Here is a 22,613-nt window from a genome sequence, read left to right on the forward strand (position 1 = left end):
GTTGTTGAACAGCACTGCATATTGAACCAGTGTGGGGAAGTGCATATTTCATGCCTTAATAACATATCCCTTGTGTGTGTGTGTATATATATATACAGTGCACTCTATTTAAGTGCACGTTAGATAAGAGCATGCTCTATTTTAACTGCATGCCGTACTTCGGTCCCATTTTTGGCACCATCAATTTCTATGGGGACAAACTTCGGTTTAGCGCACCACTGATAAGTGCAAGATTCGCTTATATGCATGGTTCAAGACCGCTCCTCTGCAGGAAGGACTCCGCATAAGCGCGCGCATGGAATATGGAAGCCGAATGGCGCGTGTCAACCAACGAGATTTCAAATTTACTGCCTCTTTAACTGCCACAGGCAGAATAAGCGAATGAATGCTGTTAGGGCGTACACCGGGGTTGTCGTCGCGGCGGAACTGTAAGACTTTAACATTGGCTGAATGAGTAGAAGTTCTTAAAAAATTAGAAAACAAACAAAGTCAAGCATCTATTGCTAAAGAATATGGTGTCAATCCCAGTCAAATTTCACGTGTCTTGAAGCAGGAAGACCAGCTTTTGGAAGACGTGTCTTGAAGCAGAAAGACCAGCTTCTGGAAGACTGGCAAAACAATACAAATCCACAATGGAAACGAAAACGGGCGGGAAAAGCTGAGGAGGTAGAAGATGCTCTTCTTCGGTGGTTTACTCGAGTCAGGAGCAGACAATTTCCTGTCAGTGGTCCACTGCTTATGGAGAAAGCTAACCAGCTAGCTGGAAGTCTTGGACTAACTGAATTCAAAGCCATTGTTGGATGGTTGGAAAGATGGAAGGAGAGGAACAGCATAAAGTTCAAGAAACAGCATGGTGAGAAACAAAAGGCTGATGACTTTGGTGCTGAAAATTGGGTTGTTTCAGTTCTTCCTACCATCTTGAACGAGTTTGCACTTCGTGACATTTTCAATGCTGACGAAAACGGTCTCTACTGGCAAGCGATTCCTGATGGAACACTTGCATTCAAACACGCCGATAATACTGAAGGTAAAACATTGAAGGACAGACTGACAATCCTCCTTTGCTGCAATATGGATGGGAGTGAGAAGCTGGAACCCCTCGTCATTGGAAAGAGCAAACAGCCCCGTTGCTTCAAGAAAGTTAAGCGACTTCCTGTGTCATATGAGGCTAATGCAAAGTCACGGATGACTGGGGAAATTTGGAAGCAGTGGCTAAAGAAGTTAGACACTATAATGCGGGCACAAAAGCGTCAGATTTTGCTGCTTTGTGATAATTGTGCTGCACACAGTGATGATGTCAGGCTGTCTAATGTCAAGGTGGTCTTCCTGCCACCAAACACTACCTCTCTGATCCAACCTATGGATCAGGGCACAATAGCCAATTTCAAACAACATTATCGGGCTCTTGTGCTACGTCATCTGATGAGCGTTATGGAAGACCAGACTGGCAAGGATAAACGTGCTGTTGAACTGGCTCGTAATCTATCACTGTTGGATTCCCTACATATGCAGAAAGAAGCCTGGAATCATGTTACACAGGCAACCATTGTGAACTGCTACAAGCGGGCAAGCTTTGTTATGGATGTGGAGGGGGATGCAGCTGTTGCAAACGTGTCAGATGAAGAGGTTATTGACAAACCAGCCGATGTTACTGAAGAGGAGTTCCATCGCTACGTAGCTGTTGATTACGATCTACAAACAGCTGAAGACAGCACTGATGTTGAGATATGCGCCTACACGCAGGCAACAACGGCTGATGATGGAACAGATGAAGAAATGAGCAGCGAGGCACATGCTGATGAAATTCAACAACCTCCTCCTGTCATTTTTGCAAGAGCGCTAGAGAGTCTCAACACCGTGCGGGCCTATCTGGAGGCCACTGGATGTCAGTGCTATGACAGTTTTTACCGTCTGGCAGATGTAGTCTATGGAACTCACAGACCCAAGAGTGTACAAAGGACTATAACTGATTACTTCAAGCCAACCTAATGTCAGTTAACCTAGACTGTATATTGTGCGTATAATAATACAGTACTGTATATACGTTTATCAGATGTCAAGCTTCTTTGGGTCACAACGGTTAAGTGCACGCTCTGGTTAACTGCATGCATTTCTTTGGTCCCAGACCCTTGCACATAAGCGGATTGCACTGTATTTTTATAGTGCAAAAAAAAAAAAAAAAAAAAGAGAAAAAAACCCCCTGAAAATATGTTTTTTGGGGGTTTTGAACAATTACTTTTTGCACTGTGTGCATAAGAAAGTCTTAAAGATTGCCACAGATGTATGAGATCTTTTTCCCCCTGGACTAGTCATCCTTCACTGTGTGGGTTTTTGATGTTTAATTTTGTACCATGTAAAGGGGGAATGGGACTTGATATACCATTTCTGTGGTTTTTGCAACTACATTCAAAGCTGTTTACATAGTATAAACAGGTACTTACTTGTACCTGGGGCAATGGAGGGTTATGGGACTTGCCCAGAGTCACAAGGTTGTGTTGGCTTTCATTTACTTAAGGATTTTACTGAACTATACTTTTGCAAAAGAACTGTACATGAAGATCTTCTCTTGAGCAGGAAGCAACTGTAGGAAAACAGCTAGATTTGAGTTCTTTTACGGGAATCAGCAGAACACGCAAGTTATCAAGGAATAATAGCAAGCACTGCATTGCAGGAGCTGACATTAATTGCCAAGTTTTAAATAGTTTCTATCATGGAATGGCATAACATTTTATCTTCACACCGTCTATAAAACCAACAGTAACCTTTAAACTTGTTAGACAAAGACTGAAAAGTTCTGCTTCATGGGCAGTTTTGCTAGCCAAAGACTGAAAAGTTCTGCTTCATGGGCAGTTTTGCTAGCCAAGATTTGCTGAGGTTGTTCGAAGAGAAAAAAAAAAAAATAAGCCCATATTACTTATTCAGCATCTTTACTTTCAAGAAGTAAAACAGAAACTTCAAGAGTTAAAAAAAAACTGATGAGAAGTGACGATGCATTATTACCTGCTGTAATTGGTCAAGATCACAGTGGCCAATCAAAAGCTGCTAACCAGTCACTGAACGCGCACCCACTTAAGATAAAGTCTCAAAAGCAATACTATGTGCGGGCAGAAGTCTGTGTAAATATGAGGGCAGCTCCCACTATCACAAGGATGGAGAACAACTGGGGCACTGCCAAAAAAAATAATAAAATCCATAGAATTCTTGCATGACCCTACTCTCCTGTCAATCATGTTTCTGTGTTGGTCACTGGACCAGAACAACTTTACTGGCACTGGTAAATACATAGTAACATAGTAAATGACAGCAGAAAAAGACCTGCATGGTCCATCCAGTCTGCCCAACAAGACAAACTCATATGTGCTACTTTTTGTGTATACCCTACTTTGATTTGTACCTGTCCTCTTCAGGGCACAGACCGTATAAGTCTGTCCAGCACTATCCCCGCCTCCCAACCACCAGCCCCGCCTCCCACCACTGGCTCTGGCATAGTCCGTATAAGTCTGCCCAGCACTATCCCCGCCTCCCAACCACCAGCCCCGCCTCCCACCACTGGCTCTGGCACAGACCGTATAAGTCTGCCCAGCACTATCCTCGCCTCCCACCACCGGCTGGCTCTGCCACCCAATCTTGGCTAAGCTCCTTAGGATCCATTCCTTCTGAACAGGATTCCTTTATGTTTATCCCACGCGTGTTTGAATTCCGTTACTGTTTTCGTTTCCACCACCTCCCGCGGGAGGGCATTCCAAGCATCCACTACTCTCTCCGTGAAAAAATACTTCCTGACATTTTTCTTGAGTCTGAAATGGTATACAAGAGGTTGTAGAGAAATAAAGAATTCTCTACATGTATTAGTCATCTGCTGCAATTAGTAAAAGATCATGATGTAGTTTTACACCACCTGAAAAATAAACAAGAACAGTGGTTTGCTCTTTTGAACTTCTAGTACTGTCTTATAATGTCTTTTGCTTTAACACCATTATATAATTCACCACCATGTAACACAAACCTTCTGTAAACCTAATGTATATTCACTTCTATTTCCAGTACCCATGATGTATTGTAAGCCACATTGAGCCTGCAAAGAGGTGGGATAATGTGGGATACAAATGCAATAAATAAAAATAAATAAATTTACTTAATGACCAGAAACCAGCTTGCAATCCAGACATAGGGCAGAATGTTTGCCATTCCACAGAACAGAATACCTTCAGAATCAGTGTTAGCTCCATTACTTTAACATCTCTTTAACCCATTTGGCAGGTGATCCACAGGTTTGGTAAGGATGTCACCCATTTGCTGATATTCAGCTGTGTATGTAAAAAGCACACAAGGAAGATGTACATATGAGAAACAAAGTTAGATTTGGACTACAGTAGCCAGAAGCTCCACCAGCAAGTCATCATTTAGCAAAGTATCACAACAGCCACAGTAAAGTTAAAGGACAATATTAGTTGAGAGCCAGGAAACATTTTTTTCAGTCTTTCTATTCCCACCTCCCTTGCCTTGAACCATTTATACTGTCGGCCTCATGGCCTATAGTCATCTTCTACTGGCAAAGGCCTAGTAAATATCTTCCAAACTGAAGCAATAAGACTTTTTGTGCTGTTTGTACTCAAGGATACCACCTCGGATATGTCCAAATCCTTCTAGGCAAGTCTCCCCTAGCCCAAAGAGCTTACAACGTAAATAGTTCTCTGAAGCAGCAGAAGTAGGTTGACTACTGGATTCCACTCAATGTTGAAGAAAGGAGCACCCACACGAAGTGGAGGTGCACTCAATCCCTACGAGAGTCAATCAAGCAAAAGGGGAGTAGGCTCTATCCAAACAACGAGGGAGACTTTATACGCAATTTTTAGGTCTTTATTGGAAAGCACCAAACGTCTCGACACAGCTGCTATGTTTCGGCGCCAAAGCATCTGCCTCAGGAGTCTTATGGTATAATGAAATGATGTTTCAAGGTCAAATACAAAGAGAAAGAAAATGTCATTTTCTGGTTTTCAACACTTCCTTCACTCGGACCACGTTGGTGGCCCCTAGAAGTATATCTTGTGACTTTGGATTATGACATTAGCTCGTGTTTTTGTATTAGAACCAGAAAACAACGACATTTGCTTTCTCTTTGTATTTGACCTTGGAAACATCATTTCATTATACCATAAGACTCCTGAGGAAGGCGCTTTGGCGCCAAACCACAGCAGCTGTGTCGAGTTGTTTAGTGCTTTTCAATAAAGACCTACAAATTGCACATACGTCTATCTCGTTGTCAGCAAAAGAGCCAGCCTACCCTACTCCCATTCAATTTTCACAAATGTAGTGCACACAAATTGCATGTCTATGTAAAAATAAACTTATATAACATGCCCACGCATACAGGGCTAGATTCTACACATGGCACATGAAAATTCCACGCAGAAAAAAAGTACGCCTAGACCTATTCTCTAAAATACACCTATATTTTATAGAATAGGCTTAAATTTCCACAAGGTATATACAGTGGTGGAAATAAGTATTTGATCCCTTGCTGATTTTGTAAGTTTGCCCACTGACAAAGACATGAGCAGCCCATAATTGAAGGGTAGGTTATTGGTAACAGTGAGAGATAGCACATCACAAATTAAATCCGGAAAATCACATTGTGGAAAGTATATGAATTTATTTGCATTCTGCAGAGGGAAATAAGTATTTAATCCCTCTGGCAAACAAGACCTAATACTTGGTGGCAAAACCCTTGTTGGCAAGCACAGCGGTCAGACGTCTTCTGTAGTTGATGATGAGGTTTGCACACATGTCAGGAGGAATTTTGGTCCACTCCTCTTTGCAGATCATCTCTAAATCATTAAGAGTTCTGGGCTGTCGCTTGGCAACTCGCAGCTTCAGCTCCCTCCATAAGTTTTCAATGGGATTAAGGTCTGGTGACTGGCTAGGCCACTCCATGACCCTAATGTGCTTCTTCCTGAGCCACTCCTTTGTTGCCTTGGCTGTATGTTTTGGGTCATTGTCATGCTGGAAGACCCAGCCACGACCCATTTTTAAGGCCCTGGCGGAGGGAAGGAGGTTGTCACTCAGAATTGTACGGTACATGGCCCCATCCATTCTCCCATTGATGCGGTGAAGTAGTCCTGTGCCCTTAGCAGAGAAACACCCCCAAAACATAACATTTCCACCTCCATGCTTGACAGTGGGGACGGTGTTCTTTGGGTCATAGGCAGCATTTCTCTTCCTCCAAACACGGCGAGTTGAGTTCATGCCAAAGAGCTCAATTTTTGTCTCATCTGACCACAGCACCTTCTCCCAATCACTCTCGGCATCATCCAGGTGTTCACTGGCAAACTTCAGACGGGCCGTCACATGTGCCTTCCGGAGCAGGGGGACCTTGCGGGCACTGCAGGATTGCAATCCGTTATGTCGTAATGTGTTACCAATGGTTTTCGTGGTGACAGTGGTCCCAGCTGCCTTGAGATCATTGACAAGTTCCCCCCTTGTAGTTGTAGGCTGATTTCTAACCTTCCTCATGATCAAGGATACCCCACGAGGTGAGATTTTGCGTGGAGCCCCAGATCTTTGTCGATTGACAGTCATTTTGTACTTCTTCCATTTTCTTACTATGGCACCAACAGTTGTCTCCTTCTCGCCCAGCGTCTTACTGATGGTTTTGTAGCCCATTCCAGCCTTGTGCAGGTGTATGATCTTGTCCCTGACATCCTTAGACAGCTCCTTGCTCTTGGCCATTTTGTAGAGGTTAGAGTCTGACTGATTCACTGAGTCTGTGGACAGGTGTCTTTCATACAGGTGACCATTGCCGACAGCTGTCTGTCATGCAGGTAACGAGTTGATTTGGAGCATCTACCTGGTCTGTAGGGGCCAGATCTCTTACTGGTTGGTGGGGGATCAAATACTTATTTCCCTCTGCAGAATGCAAATAAATTCATATACTTTCCACAATGTGATTTTCCGGATTTAATTTGTGATGTGCTATCTCTCACTGTTACCAATAACCTACCCTTCAATTATGGGCTGCTCATGTCTTTGTCAGTGGGCAAACTTACAAAATCAGCAAGGGATCAAATACTTATTTCCACCACTGTAGAATACACTGAGCGCCTCTCCACGTGACCAAATTTAGTTGTGCCATTTACACAATGTTTTACTTGGCATAAATCCTGAAGCCTAAATTAGGTGCAGAGCTGGTGTATCCTATAACAATGCGTGTAGATTTTAGAAACGCCCATATGCCTTTGCAACTATGCAATATAAAATTTAAGCGCATCACGCTACAGAATATACTTAGTGAGTTGTGTACGTAAATCTTAATGCCAATTGCTGATAACTGCTTAACATCCAACTGACAGCGCTGATTAGATAGTTAACTAATTAAGTTAAACGCACTGATATACAATATGCTTTGATGTCCACGTGGAAATCAAGGCGTGATATGTAGAATCCCGGGGAAAACACATGCTATACCAGTTCATATTTCTAAAGCACACCAATTGCAAAAGTAACATTTGTTGTTAAGGGCTTTTCTTTTTAGGTTTTTGAGGCATTGTTAGCAATTGAAATCTGCAAAAATATCTAAAATGAAAATGAAAAGCCCTTAAAAGCAAATGTGAAATGTGAATGTAATTAAGTAAAATGATTAAAAAAAAAAAAAAAAAGCAAATGTGAATATAGCATGCAGGGGATAGGCGCGATTTGTAAAAATGCGTATAACGTGTACGCTATCCCCTAGATAATTTGGTGCTAACAAGCAATTACTGAAGTTAATTGGCACTCATTAAAATGTGCACGTGCATCTGGCTGAGTGTTACTCTACAAGGCATGGCGCCTAACTCTTATTAGCGCCTCAAGTATTGTGTGTAATTCTGGTTGCCGCACCTCAAAAAAAGATATATTGGAATTAGAAAAGTTGCAGAGAAGGGCAATAAAAATGATACAGGAGATGGGACGACTTCCCTATGAGGAAAGGCTGAAGAGGCTGGGGCTCTTCAGCTTGGAGAAAAGGCAGCTGAGGGGAGATATGATAGAGGTCTATAAGATAATGAGTGGAATGGAAAGGGTCGATGTGGAGCGTCTGTTTACGTTTTCCAAAAATACTAGGACAAGGGGGCATGCGATGAAGCTGCAGTGTAGTAAATTTAGAACGAATCGGAGGAAATCTTTCTTCACTCAATGCGTAGTTAGACTCTGGAATTCGTTGCCGGTTGACTTAGCAGAATTTTTAAAAGGGTCGGATGGCTTCCTGAAGGAAAAGGCCATAGAATGGACGTGGGAAAAATCCACTATTTCTGGGATGAGTGGGACAAATTGTTTGTTCTTTTGGCCACTGTCAGAGACAGGGTGCTGGGCTCAATGGACCCTTGGTCTGTCCCAGCATGGCGATGCTTAAGTACTTAACTCAAAAGGGGGTGTGGCCTTGAGCGTGTCAGGGGCATTCCAAAAAGTTGCACACTACAATACAGCCTCAGTACACCTAACTTGGGCCGCAGCATCTACACCAGTTAGGTGTGGGTATCAGCACTACGCTGATTTTTTTCCAGTGCCCAATGCCGAGTGCTATTTATAGAGTTTCCTCCTATGTGTGTAAAAAATAGCATACTTTGTATTATACAGTTAGAGTTTATTCAATTTGTTATACGGCCTGGCTGAGAAATAAGATCATGGCGGTGTGCAATCAGTAATTATAAAAAACAAACGGAAAGATAAAAAATGAACTACAACGTGCGATAGGAAAGCTCAATCAATAAGTCCAACCATTCGTAATAAAATAAACACACACATATTCTATTCAGGCCTCTAAAGGGGAACTTCAAACGTAATGGCAAACAATGTGCTTTCAGAAAATGCTTAAAATGAGACTGATTTTTTCCGCCTGCAAGGCATAACGTAGAGCATTCCATAATATAGGGGGCTACAGCAAAATTGGCCCCTTCCTTGTATCAAATGAGCCTCGTACACACACTGTAGCTATCTGTGATGATCAGCTTACTGTCTGATTTCCAGAAAAGTGGTTTTTGCTCTCATTTACTTGGTTTTTATCCGATTTGTATATTTTAGATACAGATTTTCATTCTGTTGGTCTGCATTCTCTATTATGTTTGTCTGTAATCTGCAAAGCGCATTCACTCGATTGTATCTTATGTCTGGTAAATAAACCAACCACAAATTATCTATCAAAATTTTTTTTTACGTTATTCAACTGTCCCTGAAGTCTTAGTTATGAATAAGACATAACGTTAATGTTAGCTAAAAGCTTCTCTATTCTCTTCCTTTGGTAGACATGCTTTACTGTTAAATGCTGGGGATTTAGTTTACAAAACGTTAATACATTTCAAGGATTTTAACTCATTTCTGTGATTATTACTCAAGATAGAAGTTTTCTTGATGTCTACTGTAGAAACAATAGCTCATGTACGAAGCAGGTCATTGTGCTATATTTATTGTGGCATGCTTTTCTATTTTATTGTACAATCTTTGGCATGCTCTTTAATAAAAGACCTCTGCAAAAAGAAACAAAAAAAAAAAAGAGTCAGAGACTGCGTAAAATCATTGAATCCTTGAGTTAACATGGATCATCACTACAGCAATTCAAGGTAAACCCAAAACTTGCATGTGACATGAAGCTCTTCTGTAATGTTTCATATGCTGAAACAAATGTGCTCACTATTTGTACAAGGTCAGATGACACAGCTAGGACGCACCTGATAGATACAGCTGTTCTCTCGAATTCAAATGCTGTAATATGAAGAAGCTCCACACTGATTTAAGAGTCCGGTATCAAACGTTATTAGCGTTCCAGCTTATCTATGTATTTTCAGTTATTATATAGATAAAATCAGGCCATTTAAATTTGCTAAATAGACAGATTTTAAAATGTATTAAGAAGCCAGAATTAAGGATCAAATCCAAAGCCAGCACTTATCCACTTTACAGCAACATTTAACTAATAAACAAAAAAGGTATGCATTAGGGTTTACCTGCCCCCAATCTAAGGGGTCTGTGAGGGGCTATACAGAATACCGCCCCTCACACTTAAGGATAGTCCCTCAGGGACCGATGATCAGAAGCAAACATGGGCACTAGAGGCTATTAGCGCCATACTAGCGCCCATGTTTGCTACCGCCCCATAATCAGAGCCCCCCGAGCTTGTGAAACAACGCGCTTGCGGGCTCTGACTGCAAGCAGCATGCAAATGCATGCTAAACAGGTATTTCATTATTCCTCCACAATGCTTAGCGGGCAGCGCGCTGCCTGCAGCAAACCCTATGCCAGCTCGGAGCTTGTGTTAGGGTTTACGGAACATTTGTGAGGAATGGGTGCTCTGTCCAGCATGCATTTGCATGCTAGCAGGTCCCCCCATCCCCCCAATAGAACCCGAACCTAAGCCAGAGCCCCTCCCCCCGTAGGAGCCCCGACCACCCACCACAAGCCAGCAAAGTGGTAGTGAAGCCCCACCCAGCGCATCCCAGATGGGGGCTGGAAGAGGAGGGAGTATGCTACTCCCTTCTCCACTGCTAAGGTACCAGGGGAGGAAGGGGGCCACTAGATCACCAGGTGGGAGGGGGGATTGCCCACTGGACCACCAGGGCTTTTTTGGGGGCGTGAGGGAGGGTTGGAGATCTGTTGGACCTCCAGCCCCAGTGTTGCTGGCTTGGTGTGGGAGTTCGGGGGGCACTAGGCCACCAGGCCCTGCAGTTGGAGGGGGGTCTGGAGGTCCCACGGACCTCCAGCCCCTGTGTTTGACAGTCAAACAAGTGCAGGAGGATTGTGCTTGAGCGCATGCTCAGTCACAATCCTCCCTTACTTTACCCTATGTAAGAGATACTAACGTGCTTAAATTTGCATGCTATCATCTCTGATCATAGGGGCGGTAAAGCCCTGCACTGTTCCAACTCTATTTTTGAAGCGCTGTTTTGAACAGCGTGGGACTTTTGATCATCTGAGTATCAGATAGCCTGAGCCATCTTAAACCCATTAGTCCCACCCAGGGAGGAAGTGAGACATGAAAGATGGAACCAAAGGTATAGGAAAGAGGAAGTATAGGGCCAGCTGGGTTTAAGGGGTCCCAGGGAAGAATTGAAGCCCCACCTTATGCCTGTACAACTTATGTCTAGCAACAGTGACTTGGCCGAGGTAAGCCACTTTTGATTTGAGATTTGCAAGCCTTGCCCTGAAGTCTGGCTAGAGCCAGACCTGGAACTCAGAGAGAAAGAGAAGAGCTTACAGGCTGTGATTGGTGCGTGGCAGCCAACAGCCTCAGACTGGGGTTGGGCTCTGTCAGCCACAGTCTTTGGTTAAGACTTATTTGTTAAACCAAAGGAACGTTTCACCCTGTGACGTAACAGGCCATAAGTACATAAGTATTGCCATACTGGGAAAGAACAAAGATCCATCAAGCCCAGCATCCTGTTTCCAACAGTGGCCAATCCAGGTCACAAATACCTGGCAAGATCTCAAAATGCACAAAACATTTTATGCTGTTTATCCCAGAAATAAGCAGCAGAGTTTCCCCAAGTCCATTTTAATAAAGGTCTATGGACTTTTCCTTTAGGAAGCCGTCCAAACCTTTTTTAAACCCCACTAAGCTAACTGCCTTTACCACATTCTCTGGCAACGAATTCCAGAGTTTAATTATATGTTGAGTGAAGAAATTTTCTCCGATTCATTTTTATATTTACTACTTTGTAGCTTCATCGAATGCCCCCAGTCCTAGGCCTCAGGTTTTCTGTGAATAAAGCACTTATTTTCAGTTTTATACCTTTGTCCGCTGCGTTATTATGCAGGCCCATCCTCAACCCTTGCTTGCGGTATCACAGAATCCTTTTAGTAAGGTGCACTAACAGATTTAGCGCACGCTAAATGCTAAGAAGCCCACAAAAATAAAATCAGCTTCTTATCATTTAGCGCATGCTAATCATTAACACACCTTAGTAAAAGGAGCCCTAAATGACCAATCACCAGCAAGGCTATTGTTGTACGTATAGTCAGCTGCTTAAGTTAAGTGCCGGTATGTATGCCTCAGCAGCAACCACCCTAGCACTGGGTCCAATTATTCAGCTGTTAACCTTGCTCAAAATATCCTTTGCTTGCGCCTTGGCTCATTACCTTTAATTTGTTTTATCGTTTATCATTTATTTATTTACTATACTGTTTCTTATTTCGTTCGCAAAACAGAACGGTTTACATCATAATAACTAAGATTTATATTAAAAATAAATAAGAAATCCATTAATTTGATAGAAAAGCACTGCAAAACACTAGCATCCATATTAAAAAGTATGTAGACAATAGACAACCATCCATATCAAAAATATAATTAAACATATTACTAGTTAATACATATTCATTCTGTCTGTTTTTTCCCTTTCACTGGTATTTTGCCAGTTTTCATGTGCTAAACGCGGGTTAAATATTTTTTTTTCCAAGGCGACGTGTCACGGGTGGAGAGTAGGCATTCCTGCTTTATCCAACTAGATCATTGTGATTAGCGTGGGCTAACCGGATAACTCGGGGGGAGATAACGCATTAATTTTTTTTTGCAGATCTCACGCACTGACAGTGCAAATAAAAAAAATTAAATAAATAAAAAGCCCCATAAAATGCCACATTAAATCTTGGCTTAGCATGTGGGGAAGTCCCACATTAGAATATGCTATGCCCTGATTTCACTGTTGGAGGGCTCACAGTTTCCAACACACAAGTGTGAGTCCTCCTGTCTACAGTGTACTGAACCAACCACTACATTACTCCAGGGACCTGCTTGATGCTATAACAGAACTGGCTATAACATCTGAAACTGTCAAAGAAGCTGGTAAGTACAATTTTTATTCACATCTTTGGGGGGGGGGGGGGGGTGAGAGGGGGTCAGTGACCACTGAGGGAGTAAGGGTTCCTTCCACTGATCATCTGGTCATTTAGGGCAGCTTTTTGTGCCTTATTCGTTCTAAAAACAAGTCTAGATCAAAACGTTTTCATTTTGTTCCATTATGGCTATAAAATGTCTTAAGTGTTAGGAAAGCTCTCAGCCCACCCTAATCCTGCCCCCAAAACATCCCCAACACATCCCCTTGTGATTTGGACACACTGCCGACAAATTGCATAGATAAACGTCTGCAAAATAGGTTTAAAAAATATTGATTTGGATGCTTTTTAAGAAGACGTTTATCCAAATGCTACTTTACGACACTTTCTGGACATTTTTTTTTCTCTTTTGAAAAACAGCCCCGTAGTAACTTTGTAAATCTAAGCGCTTTGAAAATGAACACCATAACTAGAAGTGCTTTCAGTAATATTCAAGGATAGATTTTGTTAAGAGCAGTAAGATTTTGTAGTTACCATCCAAAATCAGGGACCCTGTCTACTAAGCCGCGTTATAGGCGCGTTAACATTTTTAATGCGCGTTAATCATGTACGCACCTACAATATCCCTATAGACAACTACACGGTTAGCGCGCGCTAATTGTAGGCACGTTAAAAATGCTAACGCGCCTTAATAAACAGGGTCCTTAGTGTGTTACTGACCATTTCCAAGAGTGCAATAAAACAGGACAGATTACACATAAGGAGCCAAATTCAGTAAATGATGCTCAAAATTTGGCCCTAAGCACGTACATAAGTATTGCCATACTGGGAAAGACCAACGGTCCATTGAGCCCAGCATCCTGTTTCCAACAGTGGCCAATCCAGGTCACAAATACCCGGCAAGATCCCAAAAATGTACAAAACATTTTATACTGCTTATCCCAGAAATAGTGGATTTTCCCCAAGTCCATTTAATAACGGTCTATGGACTTTTCCTTTAGGAAGCCGTCCAAACCTTTTTTAAACTCTGCTAAGCTAACCGCCTTTACCACATTCTCTGGCAATGAAAGGTGCGCACCTTTTATAGAACCGTACTTGGTGCAGATTCCCACGCCTGCTGAAACCATCCCAAGTTAGGCATACCGAGTCCGTATTCTATAACTGCACATGCAACTTTTCAGAATGATCCTGACACACCCAGGGCCAAATCCCCTTTTGAGGTGTGTGCAAGTAGATTCAGGCGCTATGCCTTATAGAACAGTGAGCGGACAGATGCGCATGCAGATTTTAACGAATGCCAATTAACATCAATAATTGGTTAGCACAAAATTATTGATGTTAATTGGTTTGTTGCTCGATTAATTTGTGTGCGCACCTTGGATGTATGCTCAAATTTGGGCATGCAATTCGGGGCACCATTTATAGAATCCGAGGGAATATTCTTTGCAGGGTCTATTATTTCTAAAGCTTCTTATTTTCATGCTTAAGAGTGTAGAAAAACTTTTTTTGGGGGGGTTTTTTGAGGCACATGTACCTTCTCTGGTTGATTCAAACATACATTTGTGTAGCTGAGGAACTGTCAGTACAGAATAGCACAACGCAATGTGAGAGATCCAAGGCAAAAAATGGGAAAGTTGTTTTTTCACCCATAAACACTTATCTTTTTTTTTTTTCTGCACCAGGGTGTTTTAGCAGTGTTTAATAGATTAAAAACTGACATCAGCTGACCTAATTTCTAATCCAGCTACAGTCAATATCGAAGAAAAGGCTTGCTTGCTTCCTTACCTTATTTAGATGTGGATTTCTGGTGATGTCGTAGCCCCTCTTCTTGATAGCCTGCACCTTGACTGGTGAACTACTACTGCTAGAACCCGAATAGCAGATCCTTAGCAGCTCCCAGCTGGCTCTGCTTGGCATGGTCAGGAAAGAACCTTGGGGTCTCCTGGTTATAACTCTTAGCATATTGCTAGCAGCTTGTTTGCAAATTGGCATCATATTCAAATAATTTATTCTCTGCTCAACCTGAAAAATATAAACAGAATATTGCTCAATTTCTTCTAGAAGGAGTCATGTGTTATAACCAGTCCTAACAAATCCAAGAGCTACAAAAGTGGAACTACTAATATGCAGCTTACCCCTCGTTCTTAAAAGGGAACTAAGCCTAACATTTTAGTTCAAATATTACTAGCCTTTTCTTTAAGCATCTGCAAGAAAAGCATAGTCATTTACAAATTATAAAAGTTTTTGTGCTCTATATTTGCAATGACAGCAAGAATGATTTCAACTCCTGTCTACATTCATTTGTTTACTCTCGACATGTAGTGTAAATCTATATCAATGTTAAGTTTGAAATTAAAAAAAAAAAATATTACTGGGGAACAGCATCTCAACTACTTACCACCCAATACTATCGTCGGAGATATTGGGTTCTAAGCCTTAATATACAAAGAGATATCGAGTCCCCAGCATTTGGCTACCCTCACTCGCCCAGCTCCTTTCTTTGCAAGGACCCAGGAGGAACCCCCTCCCCCTACAGTCTGCCATTTCTGCTCTCCTTCTCTTCCACTGTCTCTCATCCAGTGTGTCTCCCTCCCTCGTCCCTGTCTACGGTCCAGCATCTCTCCCTCACTCCCAACCCAGTCCTACCTTCCAAGGAATCTCTGAGGTCGCCACCAGCTGCAGCAGCACCTCGTCTGCGACCACGACCAGCCCCTGAGCCTACCCTCTGCTGCGTCCCGCCTCCTCTGACGCCACTTCCCGTTTCCGGCGGGGCTGATGGCAGGCGAGGTGTATGAGTAGCAGCAGTTGATGTCAGGCTGTCTCGGCGACCTGAAAGACAAGTTTGAAGGTAATGATGGACAGTCAAGCGGAGTGTTGAGAATGAGGGAGGGAGACGGGGACAAGGGGGCGGGTTTGGTTATTAAATGTCTGCGTCTTGCTTAGAGACGTTCATTGGTGGAAGGGGTTTCGTTCTCTTCTGGCTGCCGAGGAAGGGCGACGTGTCGTTGCAAATGCCTGAGCAGGGAGCTCCCGTGCAGAGCCGCACCTGGCTGGCAGGTAGCCTTGCGTGTGTCCAGGTCATGAGCATCCCCAGCCTTGGAAGCGTCTCCTGGTCGCATGCAATTGCATCCAAGTTGATGCACGCTTTAATTTACGCGTGCACTGTACGTTCCCACACATAACAGCCGTTGACTCTTTATTTACTGTTGCGATTTTGAAAAAAAAAAAATAAATAATAATTTTTCCCCGGTTTACCACTTTGAAGATAATTTCAAATCTTGTGTGTGAGGCATGCTCTACATTTGGAAATGGCATTTATAAAATTGTATGGATATATATTACTACTACTTATCACATCTCTTTAACAAGATATACCACAAAGACCAACAAATATGAACTCCTTCACATATACCTTGAATTGTCTTTACTATTTACTTGTTATATTAATGCATGCTTTATCACTATCATGCTACCCAAGGGCCTTCTATAATACTAAACGTTTATTTCTTATAGATCTCCACCATTCGTGATGTATTGTAAGCCACATTGAGCCTGCAAAGAGGTGGGGAAATGTGGGATACAAATGCAATAAATAAATAAATAAAGTGCTCCAAGGCATAGGCAGCGCTGTACACCATATACAAAAAACACAGTCCCTGCTCAGAGAGCTCACAATCTAAATACAGGCACACAGACAGAACAACTAAGAGGTAAGGGAATTAAAGAGGTGGGAATAAAAGGTACAGGGCAAGTGAGTAGTGGTTTGGAGTTAAAAGCAAGTGAGAAGTGGTCAGTGATATATATATATATATATATAATTTCAGTGACAGAACACAATATTTGAATAGGTCAGTAGATTGGCATGCATTTCTTTTCCCTCCTCCCCCCCACCATGAAATTTGAAAATTAAATACCTTAGCTGGTGGGAATACATCTGTAGCCCGCCAACCCATTTTTAGAAAACCATGGCAGTCGCTGGCTGTGCTCTGAGCCACTATAACTGGCCCCCCAGGCATGCTGACTTCTCACAAATGAACTGGGCACGTGCAAAAATGGAGTATGCCCGTGGTGCCGCCATTGGCAGCTGTGGCTGACTGCTATATTTTTTTGACTAGGATTTTGGTGGGCTGCAGATGTCTTTAGCTGGCAGGACTTGGAGATCATCAGCTACGTGAATGGTGCACCTAAAATTGCCAACTTTCTGAAAGAGAAAAACCAACACTTGCACTGAACCTGCTATCGAGAGGAAAAGAGCAGGATATAAATGCTATAAATAAAAAATAAATAAATAAAGTCTCGGCAGCCATTTTAAGAAGAATCGATGGTGCTGGGTAGGGCAGCGGCGGGCAGGAAAGAGTGGGGTTCTTTCCTGCCCCCTTCTGAAGAGGCCACTAGACCACTAGGGCTCTTCAAGGTAGGCCCGGGGGCTCTAGTGTGCAGGGGGTGCTGGAAACAAAGGTGGGGGCGGTGGTGGGGCCCAATGACCCCTTCTACCTAGGGACCCAGATCACTGTCAGACCACCCCTGGGGTTACAAATCAGCTCCAGGCTTTCAGATCACACTGAACCAGCCTTCATTTCACCTCTTGTATCCAGGATTGTAAAAGCAAGTTTTGCGCATATTGTACTGGTACTAGTTAGCCACTGTATTTAAAAGTCTGTGGGACCTTTTTACAAACTGTGATAACATCATTATATATAAATGGCGAGTGTCGTACTCACTCGCAAATGCGCAGTAGAGACCCTCTCTGCCCCGCCCCCGCGTCAATACGTGATGACGAGGGCGGAACAGAGAGGGTCTCTACTGCACATTTGCGAGGGACACCGCCGTCACTAATGCTCCCCCCACCCGGAGTCGCCGCCGCCGCCACCCACCTTCCACCCGGTCGGGCCCTCGCTCCGCTATTGAAACAGCGAGGGCACGCAGTACACAGCTCTGCTGAGCTGCCGTTGGCCTTCCTTCTTCTTCTCTGCCTGTGTCCCGCCCTTGACGACGTTACGTCACACGAGGGCGGGACACAGGCAGAGAAGAAGGAAGGCCACGGCAGCTCAGCAGTAGAGCTGTGTGCTGCGTGCCCTCGCTGTTTCAATAGCGGAGCGAGGGCCCGACTGGGTGGAAGGTGGGTGGCGATGGCTCCGGGGGGGGGGACTCGGAGGGGGAGCGGCAGCGGCGAACTCGGCGGCGGGGTGGGGGGCCTTTCAACCCCCCCCCCCCCCATACTAGCCCGTTTTTACGGGCTGAACGGCTAGTTTTGTATGTACCACACCTTGAATGGAAAAAAATTAATGAGCAGTAAGTCTAAAGCCTGTGCATTAACTGTTAGAGGCTCTATCCATAACCCACCTATTAACCCCCCCCCCCCCCCCCCCGTAACAGGCTTGAAATTAGCATGTGAATTAGCACACGGTAACTACCATGACCATGCACTAAGTTAGCATGCTAACTCACATACTACTTATTGCCCTTTAGTTTTGGGGGCCTCTAATATTTATTATTATTTATTACAATTGTACCCTGCGCTTTCCCACACATATCAGGCTCAATGTGGCTTACATAGTAAAAAAAAACAATGCAAGTTCTGAAAAAAGAATATTACAAGCTGTAATAAACATAATGATAAGGTTTTAAGAATAAAAGATTTGGATATGGGAAGGAAAGGATAGGATAGGCAAAAGGAAAGGAGATTGGGAGGGGTATGGTATGGAAAGATGGAGAAGAAAAGATTGCAGGATGAGTATGTTAAGATTTGGGAGAAGGTCAGAGGTATAGTCGGTGTCAGAGTCAATGTCAGAGTAGGAGTAGTGGAGGTGGGCTGATAGGATTAAGTTGTGACTTTCAGTTTTATTTAATAGATCATGTATAAATTGCTTATCTCAGGGGCGGACTGACCATTCGAGCAACCAGGCAGTGCCCGAGGGCCCAGAGGCTCTGTCCAGTTGCCTGCCGCCGCACACCACAGCCCTTCCCGGTGGTCCTAGCTTGAAAGGCCCTGGTGGTCTAGTGGCATCTGTGGGTGCAGGAAAGAATCTCACTCTTTGCTGCTGCAACTGTGCCTGGCGCCACAGGACTACCTCAGTAAGTCTCGGCAGCCATTTTTAAAACACGGTGGCGCCATCCCTGGGCACAGTAGCGACAGTGGATAGGAAAGAGTGAGATTCTTTTCTGCCCCTGAAGAAGTTACTAGATCACCAGGGCCCATTAAGGTAGGACCCACTTGCAGGGGTCTGTAGTGTGTGGGAGGGGGTAGGAAATGTGGAGTTGGGGGGGTGGGCTGTGATGTGCAGGAGAGGGGTGGCAGTGGGGCTGCGGGCAGTGCCCTGGGGGGCCCCCATGACCCTTATTGCCCGGGGGGCCCCCCCGGCCACTGTCAGTCTGCCCCTGCTTGAGCCCCCATTGAGCAACACCTTCCTATGCTATTTCTGTATAGTATTAATTCAAAGTATATTCAGCATCCACAGAACCACTTGGTCCCTCCCTTAACAATTGGTGTAGAGCAGAGCTAGGAAATTTCCCCATAAAACTTGTCATACAAAAAATATTTGTTTTAATATAATCTCAGTAACAGCAACATAAACTCTCTTAGTACAAGGCACATTGGGCCTTATTCTATAATGTTCCAAAATAGATTACGCTTGTAATTTAGGAGCATAAATTTTAAGAGTGTAAATTTAGGAGCTTAACCTTTAGGAGTAGCCTAGTAGTTACTGCAGTGGACTTTGATCCTGGGGAACGGGGTTTGATTCCCACTGTAGCTCCTTGTGACTCTGGGCAAGTCACTTAACCCTCCATTACCCCTGATACAAAATAAGTACCTGAATATATGTAAACCGCTTTGAATGTAGTGGCAAAAAACCTCAAAGGTGGTATATCAAGTCCCATTTCCCTTTCTCTTCCCTTTATAGAATAAGGCCCGTTGTGGCAAAACTCTACAAAACTTCTCTCAGGACTTAGAGCAAATCTACCATTTCAGCATAACTTAAATATGCAGCACGCCCTAGAGCAAAAGTACACCTATTGGGAAAAACTAAACAAGTCAGATTACTACAGATTCTTACACAGAAACTTCATGCTAACAATATCTGGCCTCAATTGCTCATATAGAACACATATAGACCCTCTCCAAATACATATTAATAGGCTGTTGCAGAAAGTTTCCCATGTGCTTATTGCAGGATTGCATTGCAGAAAGGGTTTCAGCGTGGGTGTTAACTCGCACAGAAACCATGACCGCAATTGCACTGAAATGAATGCAAATACAGTGCATTTGCTATCATGCAGTGTGAAAAAAAATTAAAATCCCTGGTGTATAATGTATTTATTCATTCATTCTTGTATCCCACTATTATCCAAAACAAAGTTTCAGTTCAATGTGGCTTACAATTGACAGGTGAGGTTACAGTGTTGCATTTCAGTTACAATTTGTCTGGTTCATCTGGGTGCATTTCTTGAAAAGGTAGGTTTTCAGTTCTTTTCTGAATTGGAGGTAGTTTGTGATGCTTCGTGTGGTCTTGGGGATTGAGTTCCACTATTTGGATCTCAGATAACTGAATCCTGCCATGTAGGTGGTTTTGTAGATTATGTTTCTGCAGTTGATTAGGTGACGTAATAGGTAGTTTCTTGCATCTGGACTTTGCATTTCTTGATGATAGCTCGATCAGGTCTAGCATGTAGTCAGGTGCTGTGCCGAACAGTATTTAGAAGATAAAGGGGCTCGTAATCTGGCTTTGATTGGGAGCCAGTGCAGCATTTTGAGTGGTGGAGTCTAGTTGTGCAAGTATTAATGATTGTAGAAATAGATGAAATGATTTATTGGTAAAGTAGTCTCTGATTCTTCACAGTTTCCATAGCGTTTTGAAACACTTTGCTGTAACTGCTGAAATTAGCTTTTCAAGAGATAGGTGTTTGTCAAGAATGATTCCTAGTATTTTTAGTTGTGGTTCGATTTGGTACGTTTGTTGGTCAATTCTGAATTTTTGATATGAGTTGGGGTCATGCGGACTGGTTAGAACCAGGAATTTTGTTTCTCTGTTTAGTTCCAGTTTGAAGATTGGCACCTGACCCCTCCCTCAGCTCACCCAAACCCACCTGAAGTACCTGATAGGAGAGTCAGGGGTGATGCTCACTCACTCCTGCCTGCCTCTGGCATCGCCATCTTGAAAAATGGCAGTGCCTTGCCCTGTATGGTGCATCCTGCCATATAAGGGAAAGTTTCCTTATATTGCAGCAGGCCCCACCTGGTTCATCCCTAGGATGTACCATGCAGGGTAAGGTACTGCCATTTTTAAAGATGGCGGCGCCAGAGGCAGGAGCAAGTGGGCATTGCTCCTGCTTCTCCTGTTAATTACATCGGATGGGTTCAGGTGGGATGGGACAGTGCCACTAGACACTAGGGTGGTCGGTCTCATGGGAGGGGGAGAGAGATGAGGTGGGCTGGTGCCGGTCACGCTTGTTTGTTCCCGCGCTCCGGGCCTCTGAACATTCTGTGCGGGTAAATGCGGGTGCTAGTTTGGCGCTATATTGGCCTCTAGCACCTGCATTTACTTTTGAGCATTGGGGTTGATGAATTCTTTGTTTTGGTCTTTATAAAGAAACTCCATTCACTGGGTAAATCTCTCTTATCTGCACCCTTCTCCTCCACCGCTAACTCCAGACTCCGTTCCTTTTATTTTGCTGCACCATATGCCTGGAATAGACTTCCTGAGCCAGTATGTCAAGCTCCATCTCTGGCCGTCTTCAAATCTATGCTAAAAGCCCACCTTTTTGATGCTGCTTTTAACTCCTAACCCTTATTCACTTGTTCAGAACCCTTATTTTATCATCCTCACTTTAATATTCCCTTATCTCTTGTTTGTCCTGTTTGTCCTAATTAGATTGTAAGCTCTGTCGAGCAGGGACTGTCTCTTCATGTTCAAGTGTACAGTGCTGCATATGTCTAGTAGCGCTATAGAAATGATAAGTAGTAGTAGTAGTAAAGCTACCCACACCAGAAATAGTATTTAAAGGTGACGATTCGGAAGAATTTTGAACAAATCTCAGTGAACCTGGAAGATGTAATAAAGCCACATTGACAGGCTAAAGAGCAGTAAATCACCTGGACCTGATGATATACACCCCAGACTATTAAAAAAAAATTCAAAAATGAAACTGCAGATCTAGTATTAGCAAGCACCGGTAAATAGGTCTTTCTCTCTTAGGGGGTTATCATTGAATATCAGTTATTATAAAATCACACCAACAGCAATCTCCACAATTCTTGTGACCAATTATCGTCACTAACTGTTTGCTCTGTTTCTCATTTTGTGGTGATGGTCAGGCCTTAAATCTCTCTTGGCAGATCTGTCGTATTGTGTTCTTAAATTTGCTGTTATTTAGTTCTTTGCAGCCAGTGTAAGGATTTCTCACGAATGTTACTGTATAAGAGCTTTTCAAAATCTTGGTTGCGTTTCTAGGTGCAAATTTTTTATCCTCGCTAATAGAAAGCAACAGAATTCAGTTGTGTTTTAATACTAAAGTTTCTTTTTCTAATTTTCAGAACAAGCTTGTCAAGAGGAAAGGTTCCCTGAGTGTGAGTCATTTCCTACAGTAGGCAATATCAAGATGAAACTGTCAGTCAGAAGTGCTGGAGTTGACAGTAGAAGGTCGCCAGATTGAGGAAACAATGCTGACTTTGCTTCACGCAGTCCTCCTCTACCAGAACACTGGGAAATTCCACTACAAGGAGAAAGGGACCGATTCCTTTGGAACAGTCGGAACACAAGACATGGATTGTGACTTTGAGTGTTTTAAGCTCAAGAAACACAAAGTAAAAGTAAAAC

At 43.3% G+C, this 22,613-nt stretch overlaps 1 protein-coding gene and 1 long non-coding RNA gene across 2 annotated transcripts in view; one reads left to right on the forward strand and one right to left on the reverse strand.

Moving 5' to 3' along the window:
- The window catches only part of ME3 (malic enzyme 3), a 202,653-nt gene extending 187,116 nt beyond the window's left edge, over positions 1-15,537 (reverse strand). Inside the window, exons 1-2 of the mRNA XM_030200152.1 lie at positions 15,445-15,537; positions 14,584-14,820 (exon numbers count right to left, since the gene is read on the reverse strand). Of these exons, the coding sequence (XP_030056012.1) occupies positions 14,584-14,793 (210 nt within the window). The 5' untranslated portion in view covers positions 14,794-14,820; positions 15,445-15,537. The remainder of the gene's footprint in view (positions 1-14,583; positions 14,821-15,444) is intronic.
- A 26-nt stretch (positions 15,538-15,563) lies between these two features.
- On the forward strand, positions 15,564-22,516 carry LOC115468435. The gene is made up of 2 exons (XR_003941867.1): positions 15,564-15,646; positions 22,331-22,516. It is a non-coding gene; the product is annotated as an uncharacterized LOC115468435 (long non-coding RNA).
- Positions 22,517-22,613: the final 97 nt, after the last annotated feature.

The sequence above is a fragment of the Microcaecilia unicolor genome, chromosome 4 (genome assembly GCF_901765095.1).
Source record: "Microcaecilia unicolor chromosome 4, aMicUni1.1, whole genome shotgun sequence".
NCBI classification, from domain to species: domain Eukaryota; kingdom Metazoa; phylum Chordata; class Amphibia; order Gymnophiona; family Siphonopidae; genus Microcaecilia; species Microcaecilia unicolor.